General features: G+C 44.7%; 1 protein-coding gene and 1 long non-coding RNA gene across 2 annotated transcripts in view; one reads left to right on the top strand and one right to left on the bottom strand.

Annotated features, from left to right (window-relative positions):
• The window catches only part of PPM1H (protein phosphatase, Mg2+/Mn2+ dependent 1H), a 258,587-nt gene extending 242,731 nt beyond the window's left edge, over positions 1–15,856 (top strand). The window contains exon 10 of the mRNA XM_082665119.1: positions 15,486–15,856. Within this exon, the coding sequence (XP_082521245.1) occupies positions 15,486–15,633 (148 nt within the window). The 3' untranslated portion in view covers positions 15,634–15,856. The remainder of the gene's footprint in view (positions 1–15,485) is intronic.
• The window catches only part of LOC309829809, a 68,912-nt gene that overhangs the window by 15,175 nt on the left and 33,824 nt on the right, over positions 1–19,913 (bottom strand). The gene's annotated exons all lie outside the window — the stretch shown is intronic.

Below are 19,913 nucleotides of genomic sequence, written 5' to 3'. Positions count from 1 at the left end.
GAGAAAAAAACAAGTGTTGGTGAGAATGTGGAGAAATTGGAACGTCTTGTGCATTACTGGTGAGAATGTAAAACGGTGCAGCTTCTGTGGCGAACAGTATGGTGATTAAACATATAAATATATCCATCAATTCTACTTCTGGCTATGTACCCCAAAATGAGTGAAAGCAGGGACTCAAACAGGTACGTGTACAACCATGTTCATAGCAGCATTATTCACAATAGCAAAAAGGTGGAAGCAACCCAAGTGTCCATCAACAAATTAAATGGGATAAACAAAATGCGGTATATAATACAATGGAATATTAATCAGTCTTAAAAAGGAATGAAATTCTCACACATGGATGGACCTTGAAGACATTATGCTCAGTGAAATAATCTAGTCAGAGGAGGACAAACGTTGTATGATTCCACTTACATGACGTCCCTAGAGTCGTCAAATTCATAGGGACAGAAAGTAGAATGGTGGTTGCTTGCCAGGTGCCGGGCCAGGGGGATAGGGAGTTGGTGTTTAATGGTTACAGCATTTCAGTTTGGGAAGAGGAGAAAGTTCTGGAGATAAACGGTGGTAGTAGTTATACAACAGTGTGAATGTACTTAATGCCACAGAACTGTACACTTTAAAATGTTAATTTTTATGTTATGTGTACTTTACCACAAAAAATAATTTCTAAAAAAAAAGCAAATTAAAAAGAAAACTAACTAAAGTAGATAAATTTCCCTTAAGACTAATCAAAAACAAGGGGGTCCAGCAAATAAATAATATTACCAATAAAAAACAGTCATAAGAGATGCGGCAGTAATGAACCTATACATATTCTTTAATAGGAACATTGTTAAAATATTAATTTTTCCTAAATTGATCTTTAGAGTGAGTAGAATGATAACCAAAATTCCAGTGAGGTATTCATGGAACTTTGTAAGCTGATTCTGAGATATATATGGAAGAACAAAATGCCAAGAATGTTTGTGACACTTCTGTATGGGTCTTACCCTTCTAGATATTAGTACAAAATCAGAACAATTAAGATGGTGCAGAAAAATTTAAAATGGATCCTTCCCTCACACCATACACTAAAATCAAGTCCAGGCAAGTTAAGACTTAACTGTGAAAGGAAAAGTAAATACAGCTTTTAGGAAATAGCATAGACTATTTTTATGATCTTATAGTAGAGAAGAATTTCTTAAACAAGATACAGAAAGCACAAACAAGAAAAGATTGATAACCTTGACTATGTTAGGATTACCATCTTTGGTTCTGCAAAAGACAACATAAAGAGAATAAAATGGCAACATGATAGCTGGGAGAAGATCTTTGCAATTTGTATAACCAAAGAGGGATTCATACCCATAAAATAGAATGAACTGTCACAGATCAATAAAGACAACACAAATAACCCAATAGAAAAATGAGCAAGTACCCAACAGTCATCACACAGAAGAAAACTAATGGCCAATAAATATATGAAAAAAACTTCGTCAGAGGAGTAGAAATAATTAAAAACATGTAGAACAACTGCAGATGGATTTGTGAATTTGTAGAAAGACTCTGAAGACGGCTTGGCATATGCATATCGTATAACCCAGAAGCTCCACTCTTAGGTCTGTAGCCTGGAGCAGTGGTTCTGAAAGTGTGGCCTTTGGGTCACAGGGCATCAGCATCGTCTGAGAACTTGCTAGAAATACAAATCTTCAGGCTCTACCCCAGATCTACCAAATAAAACTCCAGTGGTAGGACCCAGGGATCTGTGTTTTAACAAACAACCCAGGTGTTCTTTTTATTCTGGTGCTGGTGTAATTCAATTTATACAAAAAGATAGCCACACAATTGTTTTTATGATAAGAATTGGAAGCAACCTGCGTGTCCAACCATACGATGGATAAACAAAGAATGAAATAATTCACAGTCCTCAAATGAGAATGAACCAAAGCTGTGATCTTTAACGGGGAAGAATCTCAAAGACATAATGTTGAGTTTAATAAGCCAGTCATAGAACAATACACATATTATGATTCGAGTTACATAAAGTAGGAAGCTAACAATATATCACTTAGGGATACAGATATTAAAATTATAACAAAAAGCAAGAGAATTAACCCAAAATTTGGATAATGGTTACCTTGGGAAGAGAGGTGGCAGAGGGGAATGTGTGCTTGTGGAGAGGCCCATAGTGAGCTTCTAAGATATTTACTGGTAATGTTCTGTTCCTTTAGCTACATAGTAGATATATGATTGTTCATGTTATTTATAACTATATCTTTTTCATACATTTGTTTGTATGTTAGCTATGAGAGGCAGTGTAGTCTAGTGGTTAACAGTGTGGATCTAGCCAGACTGCCTGAGGTTAAATCCTGGTTCTGCCCCTTCTAGACTTTGTGACCTTGGGGAGGTTTCTTAACCTCTCCATGCCTCAGATTCCTCATCTGTAAAATGGGGGTTCCAGTAGTCCTGACCTCATCCTTATATATAAAGTAAAGTGCCTGGTATATAGTAAGCACTGGGCATTTGTTGTTGTTATTCTATGTTTGTTGCTATACTTATATGTTTCATATATTTCACAACAACAACAAAAAATTCCTTCAGGAAGAAATTAAAGCTAGACATTCTTTCTCTTTCTAGAATTGTTTGTATAATTTTTCTCAGGCACAAAGGAATCAATGGGACTGCAAATAAGATTCTTTGATTTGAATTCGAATACATTTTTTTTCCTGTTGAGCTTTTAGTTGTAATCTGCGTTTTATATCCTACTTGTTAGCAACATTCTCCTGTTGATTTTCTCTACTGTAATTATTTTCATAAAGCTTTGCGAAGCCATCTGACAGGTATGAGTGAAAAGGCACCCAACGTTTTTTAAAATCTCTCCAAGCTGGCTTGGTTTTCCTTACCAGCCCCCGTCTCTCCATGGCAACAAATCTGCCCTCCAGGGAGTGGTAACCTGTGGGCAGTGCTGTCACTGGGCAGGGGTATGCCAGGTCAGAATAGGTTCCTAGGTTCATGAGATCTGTTACCTACAGGGCTTACAGGGATCTCCATGGAACAAAAGGGCAGGAAAGAAAAAAGGTTTTGAATTTGCCTTTCAGGGAAAATGGCAAACCAAAGCCTAAGAAAGAATCCTGTGTCAGATAGATGAATGAGTGAAAGGAAAAGTTATAAAATCGGCACAGTTTCATTGCTAAGAGATGAAATATCTGGCTGGAGATCAGAAAAATTCTGGTTGGTTTTTGACATCTTAAAACAGTGAGACCTTATGGGGGAAGGTATCTTCTTTGCCAAATAATTCCCATTCAGATTCATTCATCTGGGAAATATTAAGGACCTATTTTATGAGCCATGGCCACTGGGGAAGAATTTGTGAAGAAAACAGACCGGGTCCCTGTCTTCTTGGAGTTTAAGGTCTAGAGGTTACAAAAGCATAAGGAAGTTAGACTATGAACGATTAAAAAGATAGCACAAGGGATAGGCAAGAAAGCGTCCCACTAGAAGGGATGTCTATACTTAAACGTGAGGGGTATATGAGTGTGTGTCAGTCAATGCAAGGTGGGGCAACATCGGGGAGAGAGAACATGGTGCTTTCAAGGAACCCAACAGTCAGTATGGCTGCCTGGGCTTAGTGTGGGGTAGTGTCCACAGATGAGGCGTGAGAGGTGAATGGGGCAGGTCGTGTCAGACCTCAAGCACTGACAAAATGAATGAATGTGAAGATGAGTTGGAGGGAAGAGAGTCTGTGATGATGATATGGAATTTGTGTAATTCATTCATTCTGATCCACAGTCAGAAAACATTCTGGACAATCTGATGGTGAAAATATGAGGTATGGATTGTTTCTCTACCCCTCTGTGCTCCTTAGTAATTTAAGCCATATTGGGAAATCAGATAAACTTAATTTATTTCAAACTGAGGCCTTAGGCATTATGTAAAATGATGTTGTCTTTCACGTGTGTGTCATGTTTGCATGTATCTTTGTGATTTGGAAGGAGGGTACCACACTCACACCCAGGCTTGGTGTGTTTCCTCAGGAGGCGCACGGAGAGCTCAGTCCCAGAAGCCACGGCAGTGGGTTTCCTGACGGTGCCCTCCCAACCGGGAGCTGTTCTGACCTTGTCATGCAAAGTAGAAATAGGAGTGGAAGTCGTCCTAATAACTTTTAGCCTAGGTCATAATTTCTGTGATGAAGAAAGACCCGCTATCATACCCTTCCTGTGGCTCTATGAGTTCTTATTCAGCCAGAAGGATACATTTCTCCCCAGATGTAGCCCAGGACCACAGGTTTGCCTATTTAGTCATGTGAGTGGTGGGAATAGAGGGTTTCTGGGTCCAGACCTGAGGGGTCTGACCAGGCTGGCTGATCGTTTGATGGAAAATGAGAAAGGGAAGTTGCACTCTACAAGGTGGGCCCCTCCTGAGAGATAGGAAGGGCAACAAAGCAACAGGAACAACAAAATGTTTCTACATTTGACGTTTTGAATGGGCCTGTTTTACTTTGAGTTTTGTTTTGTTTAGAAATTCAGGACAGAAGGAGGCAGGGCATTAGTCCTGTGACAGGAAGGACTTGAAGGTTTTGCCATTTGATCATTTGGCTTTGTTCATGTTGTGTGTAGGTTTTCTCTTTTTCTTCTCCTCTTCGTGGCAGCCATTCTTGACAAATGGCTGGCACTGTCTTCCTCTGATGACATCCTTCCCAATAAAAAATTTAAAATACCATCTCCCCCTCCAGGATGCACTGTGAGGGAAGAGGTGATTAAGAGAGAGAGATGTTTGCGAAGTTCTGACCCTCACACCATCCTCTCCGGCAGAGGTGGGGTAAAAATGAGCTATGTGACCTTCCTGGCCCCAGCGTATCTTATTAAGTCCTTTTGCTGTTTTGAACTGTCTCGAGAAAGGAACCAGAAAATTAAAAGGAGGCCTTGTGGACAGGCCAAAACATGAGTGCAGTTGCCCTTTTTCTTTCTTTTCTTTTTACTGGATTATGCCCTGAAGTGTAGCAGAGCTGGCAGCTCCGTGCATCCTTTGTGGGGTCACGAAATGAACCGTTGATAGGAAATATACCAAGTTCACATTTTCAGGTGGCGTGGTTGGAATTCACGGGGGTTGGGCTACACAACCTGTCATTCTCTTTACTAACTCCAGTAAGATTCTCTTAGGAGGCCTAAACATCCTGCAAAATTTGGAAAGGGTGCTCAGAGAAAGGCGTGGAAGGGGTTTTCTGAGGCAAGAGATCTCGGACTGATGACCTCCTCTGTAAGGCTGGAGGTTTAGTGGCAGGTCTCCCAGAAAGAATATTCAAAATGGAGGCAAGTAGGTAAATATGCAAAGAAGATGCTTAGTCATACGTTAGAGAGGAGTAAATTGTTAATATTACTAACGGAGATAGGTGTGGGCCAAGCTGAGTGGACCTCGGGCTGAAGAACACATGAAAACATGTCATGGATTTACATCCCAAATGCCCAGGCAAGACTTAGCAAGGATTTTTTTGCCCAGTCCTTCGTTTCCCAAAACCTGTCTGTGGAAACCTCATCTTGGTAACTTGGACCAAATGACCCTCAGTGCCCCTGCCATGTCACTCTGGGGGCTTATGAAGGGGTATTAAATCTGTAAGTACCAACATACTGTAAACTCCAGACAGCATCTCCTTAATAAGAGAAGCCTTCTTGATGGTCACGCTTCAGATGTTCTTCATATCCATGCTGTCCTTGGCTCTGATCACTGTGTGCCACATTGATGAGGAAGAGATTAATCAGTAGAAAGTTAACAGTAAAACACCCACCAAAACTGACAGCAGGCTATTAATGCAGGTATTAAATGCTAGTTTGTATTACCTTGATAATATGAACCATTTTGGCAAAAGACAAAGGTTCTTTTTATGAGATGTTTCTGTGAGTTGGCTGAACTAACTTCTCCCACTGCCATGTTTTTTTTTTTTTTTTTGCGGTACGCGGGCCTCTCACTGTTGTGGCCTCTCCCGTCGCAGAGCACAGGCTCCGGACGCGCAGGCTCAGCGGCCATGGGTCACGGGCCCAGCCGCTCCGCGGCATGTGGGATCTTCCCTGACCGGGGCATGAACCCGTGTACCCTGCATCGGCAGGTGGACTCTCAACCACTGCGCCACGAGGGAAGCGCTGCCATATGGTTTTGAAAAACTATGCCTCAAATGTAAAAAGGAAGGGTTCCTCCCATCGCCGGCCCCAACCTCATATCAGTTACAGGTTTTAAGAACAAATTGGTGAGTGTTTTATCTCATGTTGAAGACTAGATAAAATCTGCATTTTTGTTTCTTTTGCAATGTTGAGCATATTCAGATCCGTGGGAATGTGGACGTCAGCCCACCATCCTGCCCTTGACAGCCTCTGAACTGCCCCCTGCCAGGCCCACCTTTCCTTCTCAGTGCTGTTGATATGGCCATTGGAGCAGAGCTGTGTGGCCACTTAGTTGGAACATAAGGACATTTTATTTATTTAATTTTATTTATTTATTTATGGCTGTGTTGGGTCTTCATTGCTGCACGCGGGCGTTTTCTAGTTGTGGCGAGAGGGGCTACTCTTCATTGCGGTGCACGGCTTCTCGTTGTGGAGCATCGGCTCTAGGCGCGCGGGCTTCAGTAGTTGTGGCACGCAGGCTCAGTAGTTGTGGTTCGCAGGCCCTAGAACGCAGGCCTAGTAGTTGTGGCGCATGGGCTTAGCTGCTCCTCGGCATGTGGGATCTTCCCGGACCAGGGATCGAACCCATGTCCCCTGCACTGGCAGGCGGATTCTTAACCACTGCGCCACCGGGGGAGCCCCCATCGGGGCATTTTAAAGGGCTTCCCAGGGACGATGCAGAAGAAAATAGTCTGATATGCCCCCTCCTATCGAAATGTTGCTGTTTGGGATTTGAACTAAAACTCACACCACCTTGAGAAACCAGGAAGCTGGCGCTGGGGCAGAGAGGTGGACGAGGCCTGGTGGGTGTTCTCGCCATCTCCCACGGGGGTGGTGCGCTCTCCCTAGTCCGTGGCCTTGCACCTGCTGACCCCCCCCCCCAGGGGACACAGGGACAGTGCTGTGGGCAGCGGCTGTCGCTGGTCCCGTGTCTCAGGGTACTCCGCCTGAGTGAAGTCCCCACACTCCAGGCGGGACAGAAGCTGGTGTGAGCACTTTCGGTGGCTTCAGAGCCAGACAAGGGACACACGTGGCTCAGCCCCCAGCAGTGAGCCTGAGGCGGGCCTCCTCCCAGGACAAGTTGCCTGGTTCTGAGCACAACAAAGAGCTCCCTCCAAGTCACCCGCCCTCACCCCACCTACCCCGTTACCATAGATCCCTGCCAATGTTCCCAAGCTTGGGAGAGCTTTTCTACCTCTTAAATCTCAGAGGCCTGCTCAGAATGCAAAGAGGATTCCTTCTCCTGTTCCCATCATACTCTATTACTGCGGGGCCTCGGCAGATGGAAGCTGCCTTTTATATGCAAATATTCGGAACCCATTAATTCCCCAGTTCCTGCCACCTACCCTCCCTCTTGTAAGACCCTGTCTGTACCATCCAAATGGCAAATAGAAGTTCCTGCCCAACTAGAACTGTTGGCTTTAAGGCCAGTTTACAGCCTGAGGCCTGAAACGGACTTATTTTTGACACTCCAATCTGCTGATTCAGATGTGGTCTTGTGGGAAGAGACTCTACAAAAGGTGGATGACTGCGGGCAAAACTCTTGGTCGGGGAGAGAGGCCTTTTATGTCTAATGAGGGAAATGCTTTAGGAAGGTTCTGTTTACCCTGGCAGGACCTTTGAGGCATGCACTAGCATTATTCCAGATTCGAGAGGCTAAGGAGTTTTTCCCCGGCGCCCCCGATGTGGTCATGCAGCCAGGCTGGGACCCGTGGCAACCCAGCCCACACCCGGGGCCCCTCGTACACCCCACTGAAGAGGTGAAAGAGCTAAGAAGTGTCCAGAGGTGGCAAGGACGACAGAGACGACGGAGGATTTGTCCTCTGGCCTCTTTCCACCCTGACTTTAGCGTCAGTGGTTGTGAAAAGAGCCTCTGGCCTTCCCGTGGTCCTTCAGCCCCTCTTCTTTTCTGCTTTTCTTCTCTCCCCTACTGTCCCTCCTCTGCTCCCTCTGGCTCAGCCCGAGGAAGCCTCTGCGCCAGGCCCTGTGCGCCTGCCAAGTCAGACCCCTCCCGACCGCCGCCTCTTTCAGCAGAGCTCGGCCGATCGATATGGAAAGCTTCAGCCAGAGAAGAAAAATGCTCTCAAAGTACAAAACTGGTCTCCCTGGGAGGCTCTTCGTTAGGAGGGGTGAGTACCCCAGCTACTCCCGTACTACTTCCCGGATGCGGTCTGACCAAGCCTTCCGCGTGAGGCCCTCAGGCCGGGCCCTGCTGCCGCCCCACATCCAGCTTCCAGAATCACGGGGTTCCTCGCCCCTCGTCATCCCGGCCGGGGTGTAACGGAATCCACGACCCTTTCGCTGTCATCAGCTACACCATGTTCTTCTCTGCTGCTCCCCTGTATGTCCTGTATTTGTATTTCATGTTTTGACTCAAATCCTCTCCTGCTGCCTCCTGCGCCCTTCAGTCTCTGGCACGTGTGCCTTTGTGTTCAGCCTCAGCACCACACTCAGTAGAACCCTCCTGTCTTACTGCCACACGAAGCAGTCTTTTTTGTTACCAAACCAGACAGCCCTTGTCAGGTAGAAACTGCAGGAGAATGAAATGGGGGAGAGGAGAAGCAGTCCTTTCCCTCCAGAGGAAATGTCTCTTCTTTTCCTCAGGTACCAGTCTCGATATAAAGCAACCTTTATAGGTGGTTTATAGGTGGTTTCCTGCCTGGGGCAGATGGTGCTTGACTAAGGATGCTCATGAGTTCTAAAGTGTCCATCAGCCTGGCTGAGATTGGAGCTGGGGCAAAAGAAACCTTCTCCTAAGAACTAGGTGCCTGGGGTTGTGTTGAGGTGATCAGCTTATGAGGAAGGATCCCCACAAGTGGCCTCATTTTACCTAAACACCATTTGTGACTTCATTTCGATACTGCGTCTCCTGTAGCGTGAAGGAAACCAGTCCTAGAGTTCAGCTGCACTGTTCAGTTACTGCAGGCAGCACCTGATCAGTGCCGCTCAGTTGTCCGTGCAGACTGCTCCTTCACAGGTGGGACGTCGCATTCGCATTCGCCAGGGAAGCCTCGCAGAGAGAAGTCAGGTGGAGGAATCTGGCTCCTGGCCACAGTGTTGGAAGCAATGGTCCAAGGCGTCTCCCTGAGCTTCCCGCTCAGGTTGGGGCATCCTTCCTGCAGCACGTGGATGATGGCAAGAACCTGATGAAACTGAGGTTCTGTGAGGAGGGGGGTGGGTAGGCCCGCCACACAGGAAAGTGTGAGGCCAAACCTCACACCACACGTAGGGTGTGGGGATCCTAAGCCACAAATCGCACCTAAAACATGTTCTAGAGCTGAAAGAACCCAGAACGTCCCCCAGTAAAGGCACATTTAAAAATCTCTGTAGATAACCCAAGGCACACAGTAAACAGCCCTACTGAAGAGAGGCTCCTATCTTACCTTCAAGCCTACCATGAGAAAGGATAACTAGATACAACAGAGCCTTCCCTCTGTCCCCCCAAAGAAAACCTAACAGAACAGGATGAAGGAAACTTTAAACATGTACAAATAGAACCATAAGGTAAGAAGAGACGGATTTGGAAAAGAACCAAATAGAAATTCGCAATGGTGAAAAATATGTCATTGAAATAAAGTAACTCGCTGAATGGAGAGAATAGTAAACTGCTAAAGTATGAATTAGTGAACTGAAAGATATTACCAAGAGATTTTAAAAAAACAGGAAAGAGGTTGAAATCTGGAAGGTAAAATGAGAAGGATCTAACAGGAGAAAACATAAAATTATGGAGAAAACATAAAAAATAGAGGGGAGTCAGCATTCAAAAAGTTCATGGTTGAAAATTTTCCAGAATCAGAACTATCTTCTCAGTTTGAAGGAGTAAAACTAATTTCCAACTATGATAAATAAAAAGAAATCCTCATTATTATGTCTCAGTGGAACTTCATACCATCAACAACAAAATATCAACAATAACAATTTAATAAACTACCAATGAGAAAAGACGTTTACTTATAAAAAAATGAAACAAGGGCTTCCCTGGTGGTGCAGTGGTTAAGAATCCGCCTGCCAATGCAGGGGACACGGGTTTGAGCCCTGGTCCGGGAAGATGCCGCGGAGCAACTAAGCCTGGGCACTGCCAACTGCTGAGCCTGCACTCTAGAGCCTGTGAGCCACAACTACTGAAGCCTGCACGCCACAACTACGGCAGCCCACGTGCCTAGAGCTCTGTAGCAAGAGAAGCCACTGCAATGAGAAGCCCGTGCACTGCAACGAAGAGTAGACCCCACTCGCCACAACTAGAGAAGGCCCGTGCACAGCAACAGACCCAAAGCAGCCAAAATAATAAATAAATAAAATAAATAAATTTATTTTAAAAAAATGAAACGAGGCAGATTTCTCAACAAGAGAGGTCAGAAAAGATGAAATATTATGTCCAAACTGCTAGGGTAAAATAAGTCAGTCTAGAATTATATACCCGATAAAGCTATGATCCAAGATTAAAGGCAAAAATAAAGATTTTTGTGGCCCCAAAACTTGGTGAGTTTATCTCTTTTAACAGACCACTGTTAAGAGCATTACTAAAAATGTACTTCAACTGAAGGAAATCAAGTCCAGAAGAAAGGAATGGACTTCGAAAAGCAAAGAAGTTACTATGTTGGTTTATATACATTATAATAATGACTTAATAGGAGTTTAAAAACAAGGCAAATTTAAAATACTAGGCAATAACATTACAAATGAAAGAAGGCATTCTAATATCTTTTTATTTTCTGGAGAAGGACACAAATATTGATTGACATATATTAAAAACTTAAGCATAGCTGCTAAAACAACAGAAATAATCACTTCTCAACTAGTAGAGAGAGGAAAAAGGTATTCAAGAAAGCAAACAACCTGACAGAAATCAAGAAAGGAAAGAAAAATAGAAAATACTAAATAAATTTTATGCATGTATGTATATGTATGTGTGAATGGTGGCAAAAATAAATTCAGAATAGCAGTTTTTACAACAGGTTTAACGTGCATCTTAGTAACTATAAAGGTGAGATTTTATTTTAATTTAGCCATCTACCAATAATGAAATACACTTTAAATAATACAAAGTTTAGAAGTCCTACAGTGCCTTGTGGAATTTATCATTGGCGAATATCAGGTTGAGAAGGTAGCACTGAAAACGACTACGATTTCCTACTTAAGAAACTGGGGACAGCATTAACTAAGGATGATAGATGAGAAAGTCCCGCCTTGGCAGTGAAAGTAAGTTAACATTTATTGACTCTTCCTGAGTCCTAACTGGGGCCTACCAAGGAAAGTAAGAAGAGCTGTGCCACGTGTCATGGAAGCCCAGACATAGGAGAACTTGGAGTGTGCCGTGGTGTGGTGGGCAAGCCAACCTCAACACCTCCCACCTCTGCAAACAAAAAGGAGAACTCAGAAGAAAAGACAGGAGATGTCAAGAATAAAGAAGATGGCCAGAAGTACGGTGTCTGTGCTGGAGAGAGGTCAAGTGGAATGAGCACGGAGAAGTGTAGGAGGCCGGATTAGCAGGGTATTGGGCCTACTGGTAAGAAATGAAGGAAGAAAAAGGGAAGTAAGAAATGGAGGAAGCAAAAATGGGTCTTCTCTCGAGAGAGGGTTCACCTAAGGGAAGACAGAATGGATGACAGAGAGAAATGCAGGCTCAAGGGACGTTATCTTGGCATAGGCAATAACCGGTTTTGAGAAGAAAACCTTAATTTTCTAGAGCCCTTGGGTTTCCTGGGTAACCATCTTTTCTAGGTGACCTAATGCCGCTTTTTAAAATACCAAAGCTAATTTTGACCATTTTTTCAATACCCAAAGTCTCCAGCAATAGCAATATCAGGATGGTCTCTTGCCTTTAACTACGGATGATGCTCTTATGTGACTTAAATAAAATGAGGTACGCACTGTTTTGATTTTAACTTTTTTTAACTGAAGTATACTTGATTTATAATATTGTGTTAGTTTCAGGTGTACAGCAAAGCGATTCAGTTTTAAATGTATTTTTTTTCAGAATCTTTTCCATTATGGGTTATTACAAGATACTGAATATAGTTCCCTGTGCTACACAGTAAATCCTTGTTGTTTATCTATTTTATATATAGTAGTATGTATCTGTTAATCCCATACTCCTAATTTATCCCCTCCCCCCTTTCCCTTTTGGTAATAACCATAAGTTTGTTTTCTATGTCTGTGAGTCTGTTTCTGTTTTGTAAATAGATTCATTTGTATTATTTTTTTAGATTCCACATATAAGTGATATTTTTCTTTCTCTGTCTGACTTTATTTAGTATGATATTCCCTAGGTTCATCCATGTTGCTGCAAATGGCAATATTTCATTCTTTTTTATGGCTGCGTAATGGTCTATTGTGTGTGTGTATACACACACAGAAACACACACACACCCCACGTCTTTTTTATCCATTCATCTGTTAATGGGCACTTGGGTTGTTTCCATGTCTTGGCTATTGTAAATAGTGCTGCTGTGAACACTGGGATGCATGTATCTTTTCAAACTAGAGTTTTCATCTTTTCTGGACATATGCCCAGGAGTGGGATTGCCGGATCATGTGGTAGCTCTATTTTCAGTTTTTTTAAGGAACCTCCGTCCTGTTCTCCATAGTGGCTATACCAATTTGCATTCCCAGCAGTGTAGGAGGGTTCCCTTTCTCCACACACTCTTCAGCATTTATTGTTTGTAGACTTTTTTAAAAAATGAATTTATTTAATTAACTTATTTTTGGCAGCGTTGGATCTTCGCTGCTGTGTGCAGGCTTTCTCTAGTTGCAGTGAGCGGGGGCTACTCTTCGTCGTGGTGCGCATGTTTCTCTCGTTGCGGAGCACGGGCTCTAGATGCACTGGCTTCAGTAGTTGTGGTTCACGGGCTTTAGAGTGCAGGCTCAGTAGTTGTGGCTCGCGGGCTCTAGAGCACAGGCTCGGTAGTTGTGGGGCATGGGCTTCGTTGCTCCGTGGCATGTGGGATCTTCCTGGACCAGGGATTGGACCCATGTCCCCTGCATTGGCAGGCAGATTCTTAACCACTGCACCACCAGGGAAATCCTGTTCATTTAACCTTTCATTTAACCTTGTTCTGATCTCAGCCGTTGCCCCATGACCGCGGGACCTGTGATTTACCACAGATACCGGTCCTGACTTTCTTCATCTGTTTTTTTTAACATTTTTAAGTAACTTCCTTTTCGCTGCCAGCCATCTTTTCTCATTACTTGCCATAATCTTCTGTGTCTAGTTTGCTCATGAGCTGAGTTAAGGTGTGTTCAGCCCTGACAGATGAATCTACGAACTAGTATATTGCCTCAGCCAGCTTTCTGAACTTGAAAGGCTAAGGTCTAGACCCTGGTCAATCACTAGGGTAATAAACATCAACTGATATTGATGGTAGCCTTTCCCTGTGAGGTTTTATCTCAGACATGCAATTCAGTATAAACCCAAGAGTAACCTGGGGTGAGCATCTGAGAGCTCTTCTGAATGTAGTATATGAGTGGCAGCATGTGGATAAGGGGGCATGTATTTGCCTCTTTAGCCAAAGGCCTCTTTGGAGTCCTTTCTGTTTATTTCGTGATCCCAGTAGCAAGAGAATCCTCAGAAGGCTAACTGGTGGCCCCTTCCCTCAAGTGTGACTGGAGATACTTCTGCCTCAAGACTGATAATTCTCTCAGTAAGGATAGAAAAAGAAGGTGTCTCTCCTACTCACCTACCACCCATCCTCTAGGAGGAAAGTCACTTATTTTGTATTAACCACCTTTAGTGTGTGCTACACCTCTCTCTGCCTGGGCTGTCTGAGTAGACTTGAGTCTCAGAGACTCCACAGGCTGGAATCTTAACAATCCTGAGATTATCTGCTACAGACCTCGTTCTTAAGTAATGTAACAATGGGGCTAGATGCAGGTCTCTTTTAACATGAGAGTCGCTTATTCCGTAAGGGGTTTTAACAGAAGAAATGCAAGAGGCTTCTGGTGTTCTGAATTCCACAACTCACAGTTCTGAAGGCAAGGCCGAGTGACATTCCAAGCAGGGAAAGGCCACAGTAACATCAGGGTGGTCTATTGTTTAAGGGCCACAGGCTGGCTTCCAAGAGGCCTTCCTTACAGGGTGACATTTATTATCTTGGTGATTTACCAGAGGCTGGCTTTTAGCTTCTCAGGTTCAGAAACTGGTTTAATCAACACACAAAGAACAGATTCATTATCAGAGCTGGGCTCACCTTAACCAAGCTTTCATGATTGATCTGCAAACTGAAGAAATGCCAGTGACGTTTATATGGAGAAACAGGACTGACGTTCTTAAAGTACAAATGACTAGCTCACTCTTTCTCTGTCGGCAGGCCACACAGGGAGGCAGGTCATAATTAGAAGGTTATATGGTGAACATGAAATCAAAATCAAGGGAAACTGTATATTCTATGGCAGAAGCTAAGAGTCATCCATCCTCACTAAATATGGTCCTACCAGTGGAACTACATTTCTTTGAAATCTGTTGGATAAGACTCCCTCTGCCTCAATCTGTATTTGGACAGACACCTGCCAATGTTTTTGTCTCCTTGTTTTAGGCCTCCAGGCTAACCTAGGCTACATACACCCAAATCACCTCCCACATTAGTCTTTTTCTAGATTTTAATGCTTTCCATCCATTTATGGCATAGTCATTAATTCTTCCTTGAGTTTATGCTCTGAGTCTCAGGGAGCAATCTTATTTTCAAATTCTTGGGGATCCCTCACTGTACTTACAGTGGTGAAGAGAAGAGTGTGGCATTGATGACGGTGCAGCTTGCCCACACCGAGGTTTCCCAGTCATGTACCAATAAAACCTTTGCATTTTTACTATGCTCCTTTGCTACCTGCGCTATCATTAACATTTTTCTTTAAATCAGCTCACTTTTTAAAAACAATTTATTTAAAAAGGAGATTTACCCCTACCATAAGTGGAAAATGACGATCCTTTGTCCTAAAAGCAGTGTGGCTCTAAAAATAAACATTGGAAACAAAAGTTCTTATTTTTCCCGTATACTTTTTTAGCTACACACTGTTTGCTGTAGAAAGCTCTGAGCCTGAGCAGGTATGTGTTAAAGATACACCAGCACGAAACTGGGACTCTTTTGTTGACATCAGAATTCTCAAGGGAGGACTGAAAAGCAGAACCATTTAGGAGGTTATTTATTGTATGTAGAATCTTGTCCATCTACCACCTAACTAGCAGTCTCACATTAGGCATCACACATTTGGGAAAAAGATGGCCTAGGTTTTTGTGACTTGAAGGGTGTTTGAAAACAGTTCATACAGCTGTAGTGATGCCTCCTTCTCAGCCTCGCCTGACCCCCGATTCTGCCTGATGCCACACTGACAGTCCCATTCCTGCCTCTCCCTGTACAGGTACACACTGGCGGCTCAGGACCTGGTGATGCGTGCCCGTGGCGTCCTGAAGGACAGAGGATGGCGGATATCCAATGACCGACTGGGCTCAGGAGATGACATCTCTGTATATGTCATTCCTTTAATACATGGAAACAAACTGTCATGAAAACAGCCCAGGGTTTTAGAAGGACAGAAGGGAAGAAAGCTGGGATGCCTCTGGGCGGGGCGGGGCTGGGAAGTGCCCCAGCAGAGTTCCAGACGATGCCCCTCCTCCCTGCCCAGGTGGGAAGCTTGCTGCCGAAAGGCCTCTGGCTGAGCTCCAAGAGGACCCTCGGGTTTCAGTTTCCTCTTTAGTAACAGGTCTGGATACTCAACAAGAGCAAAACATAAAGGCTGCGACTGAGTGTTGTGCTTCTGTCGGTTCCTTTCATAGGCCTCCTAGGTGGCCACTGCCCATTTGGGAGCACATCCATCATATTTATTTTATCCACAGTAGCTGGGGCAGCCCTTTGTGGGTGTCACTGGCAGAAGACTCTTCAGCCTGCCAAGCTGCCAACTTCCCTACGGGTTAAAAGTGCTGCATTGGAGAGTTGGGGATCATGCCTCAGAAGATGTAATCGCCCATCTTCTAGTAAGCCTGAGATTTATTTCAGGGAACACTATCTGTGTGTGTGTGTGTGTCTCTCTCTCTCTCTTTACTGTTTTTTGGTGCCGGTGGGGTGTGGCAGGGAATTTTTTTTTCTTTTTTCACATTCCTTGAATCTTAATTGTTTTCCTTCCATAGAACAGGTCTGGGACTTTCCAGGCCCCTGTCGAGGAATCTGTGTGTCCAAGTCCAGCCCAGACTGTCCCCATATCCCGTGGCCCACACCACCCAGGCTGCCATCTGAAGCGGTGCCCTGGCTAATGGAGTTCAGTCTTTGTTATATAACGGTTTTTCCCTGAGTTGCATTTTCTCACCAAATCAGTGTGTTTTTGTGGAAATATGGGTGTTTCTCTGGACCCACAGTTCCTCTGTCATCTTCAAGGGCCCCCCTGGTGTGGGTGAGGTCTCTCTGGGAGAGTCTGGATTTCGTTTCTGGAACGGTTGGCCCTCCCCCACCCGCTGTACCATAGGGACAGACACAAAGCAGGGTTGAAGCGAGCAGGTTAAGAGATTCCTTGTATCAGTCAGTTCACCACACCCCATCTGAGGACCACTCCTCCATCTGGATCCAGGTTCCGTGGACCAGGACCGTCCCCAAGCCCCCTCCAAATAACATGTTAAGGAGCAGAGTTCTGTCAAGCGCTGTCTCTGCCTCCCCATCATATCTGGGCAAGGCCCGCTCGGAGTGGCCGTTTGATAAAAGTGAATTTGAATCAGGCTGACTGGTCATTCTCAGGCTGGACCCTCTGTTCCTTCTCCACGGAATCATGTCCCAGCCCCCCAGGTACCGAGACCCCTGTTCCCACTGTCACTCCACCTCTGGGTGTTCCTCACAAGAGCAGCGGCAGCCAGCGTATCAGACCTCCCTGGTGCATCTCGGCCGGGAGGACTCGCAAAATAGATTTTTAGAAATCACTTTTAGGCAGACCGCTTCTGGGCATGGGGGACCTTATAGAGCAGTGTCCAGTCACCGAGTCTTCTCCCTGCAGACCTCCTGTGGTAGCGTCACCATCTTGACTACTTTTTGTAATAAGACGTGCTTCCCACCCATTAAAGACAGAGGTCACTGGTGTGATTCCCCCCAGAAGGCTGGAGAGCCAGTTCCACTTCTCCTGTTTGTTCAGTCCCTTCCGCAGAGGGGAGGACAGGAACCTTTCCTCTGGGTAGTGGGTCGCCTGCGCTTACATTCTTGGAATGTAGCTATTTTCTTAGGAATGTCCTGGAGCCTTCCTGCTTCGGAATGTATTCATCCCACAGTGTGGAGACAACCGCTGGTCTGGCAGGTGAAGTATGGCGGGAATTCACCCACCGAGTGTTTGCCAAAATGTTGTTTGGGAAGAACTGGACTCACTGGTCCCTTGTCGGGAGTCATCGTCATCTGACGGCTTCCCTCCTGCTTCAGGAAATCTTAGCCACCCCCAGCGTCTCTGTGGGGAGAAGTCTGTGGTAAACCATTTGCTGCCCTGGCAGAACAAGATGCTCTGGGGAAACAGGCAGGCATCCTACAACAGCGTGGTCCGCTTTCTGTTGCTGCTCTGACTCTTAAAACCACGTACGAATTTGGAAATGAGAAAGTTGTACGTGGAGGGCTCTGAGCTGCCTTCTTTGGGAGGCTGTCCTCGCAAGCAGTCACCTCTCCCCCGTGTCTCCACTGCCTTTCACTTCTTTTATTTCCTGGGCTTCTCTCTGGGCCCTACCTTGAGCTTCTCTGGTTTTACTCCAGGCACCAGAGTCAGAGTTTGCATGTGCATATCATAGGGATGTCATGACAGCCTGGACTCAATTCTCCAATTCATTTCCTGCCAAGGCATGTCTCAGCAAAAACTCTGGAAGCCCCTGATTCAATTTATCCTAAAGTTTTGAGTATTTAGTCCTACTGGATTTAGTTAGAAAGGTGTCCAGGAATTCTCCTCATAAGCCCCCTTGGGTGGAAGGATCTTAGTAGCAAGCTGAAGCCATGTTGTCAGTTTGGGGGATTGGAGGGAAACCACAAATGAGATGAATAAATCAAATGTGGAAAAAAAATGATCTGTTAATGCCCGCGGCAGGTCTGCCCAGCACCGATATTGCTCTGTGAATTGAGCTTACTCAGTTTTAGCCTCATTTTTCCCCCTTGGAGCATTCCTGGAAAGGTCAAAAGGCAACACACTCAAAATTCTGCAGAACATATTTATACGTGGTTCTGTGATCTTGCGTATCTGACTTACAGTCAAGTCTGCTTGCCCCAGTAGCCTCAAAGGAAGTCTTATTTAATAAAAAGCTTTCGATTTCCTAGTCAAGTCTTTACGGTTATCTGGGGGGGGAGGGGTGTGGCCACTTCCTTAAATGAAAGCCTCTCTCAGTTCTAAATCTCTTTGCTGGACTGGCACTAGCTCTTCAGAATATTTGGTGACACTCTTTTCCTTAAAGAGAGCAAACTTGCACTCCATCCACACTGTGGCATTTTGTCAGGCAACAGGCAAACCTGTGTTCTCTCAAAACCTGAAATCGGAGCAGTACCAGACCCAGAAAACTGGAGGGTGTGTTCTCCTGTGGTTGTGCTTGCCTAACTGCTGTTCTTACAGAGGGAACAGAGAAGTGAAAGTCGGGCTAGGCCAAGTACTCAGCTGTCTAATAGGACAGAACCCCCAAAGTGGGAATTTGTTACTTTCCACAGTTTACAGTTTTGGGGAATTTGGGGTATTTAATTTCTTAATCCCTAGCAATTTACCTCCATGAGGCTGCATGAGGTCAGCTGTGCTCATTCTTTTTGTGCTCTTTTAAGTATTCATTTACTTCTTGGAAAGAATCACAGCTGTCAATAGATACTGGTGGGCAAGGATGAGAGTCCCAGTATCCAGAGTTGGCCTCAGATCTTGGCCATTCGGGCAGGGTTTTCGGTTCACCAAGAGCACTAGCGTGGAAACACTTGGAAAAAAAACTCTCACATCTTTACGACTCTGGTCTAACCTCCTTCCTCATCTGCCAATCAACTTTATTTACAAGGCCACGAGTAGTCAGTGGTTTTCTTTCCACCACAGTCTGAGGATCTTACCTTTCCTTAAGCAGCCCAGCAGCTCCACTGTTTTCAGACTGAACATGTTAAACTTTAATGAGATTCTATTTTTGGTAAGTTCGTGCTATTGGGACACATGAAGAAAGCAGTGAGAGTCACTATCTATGCAAAAACCCACCAGGCTGACCCTAAAAGGTAGCGGATCTAAGAAAATACTAAAACAGTATCTGGCCACCGGACAGAATTTTACATTAGGAACTCGGATTTTTGAAGACTTTCAATTGCAGAGACATGTCACAGCCTGCACACCATAAGCCCCCCAAGTGTACTTTGGTTCTGTGTTGGGTGATGTGACTTATGTGCATACACTGGGATTTTTCAAAGGACACTACGTGAGCAGCCCCACCTGCCTCTTCTGTAAGTACCGTGGTGGCTCTTTGTGGTTTGAGTGTCAGTCCAGGGAGTGCTGCTCTTTATAATCCACATGATTTGTGTAAATAGCTTTAATTTTGCCTTTGCGTCTTAGATGTTTTGTTTATGTAGCGCCCAGGTAGACAGTGACCAAATGAGGCTTTAAATGTATTGTTTTCTACTGTGATGTACTTGAAGGAGAATCTCGTGTCCTCCACTCTTCCAGTCTTCCATAGTATTTTGTGTTTGGGGTGTCTTGAGGTTACTCTATTACTCCTGTTTTGCCTCCACTTTCTTTGTTTCTTTTGGAAACCCAGGGAGGTCCACAGTGGAGATCATTTGTAAGCAATGTATCATGGTCTGGGTTTCCAAGAAAATACCCTACGTACAGTGA

Source organism: Grampus griseus, assembly GCF_964374135.1.
Source record: "Grampus griseus genome assembly, chromosome: 11".
Classification (NCBI taxonomy): Eukaryota; Metazoa; Chordata; class Mammalia; order Artiodactyla; family Delphinidae; genus Grampus; species Grampus griseus.
The sequence above is the reverse complement of the archived record's forward strand: the minus strand, read 5'-3'. Positions and strand labels throughout refer to the sequence as shown.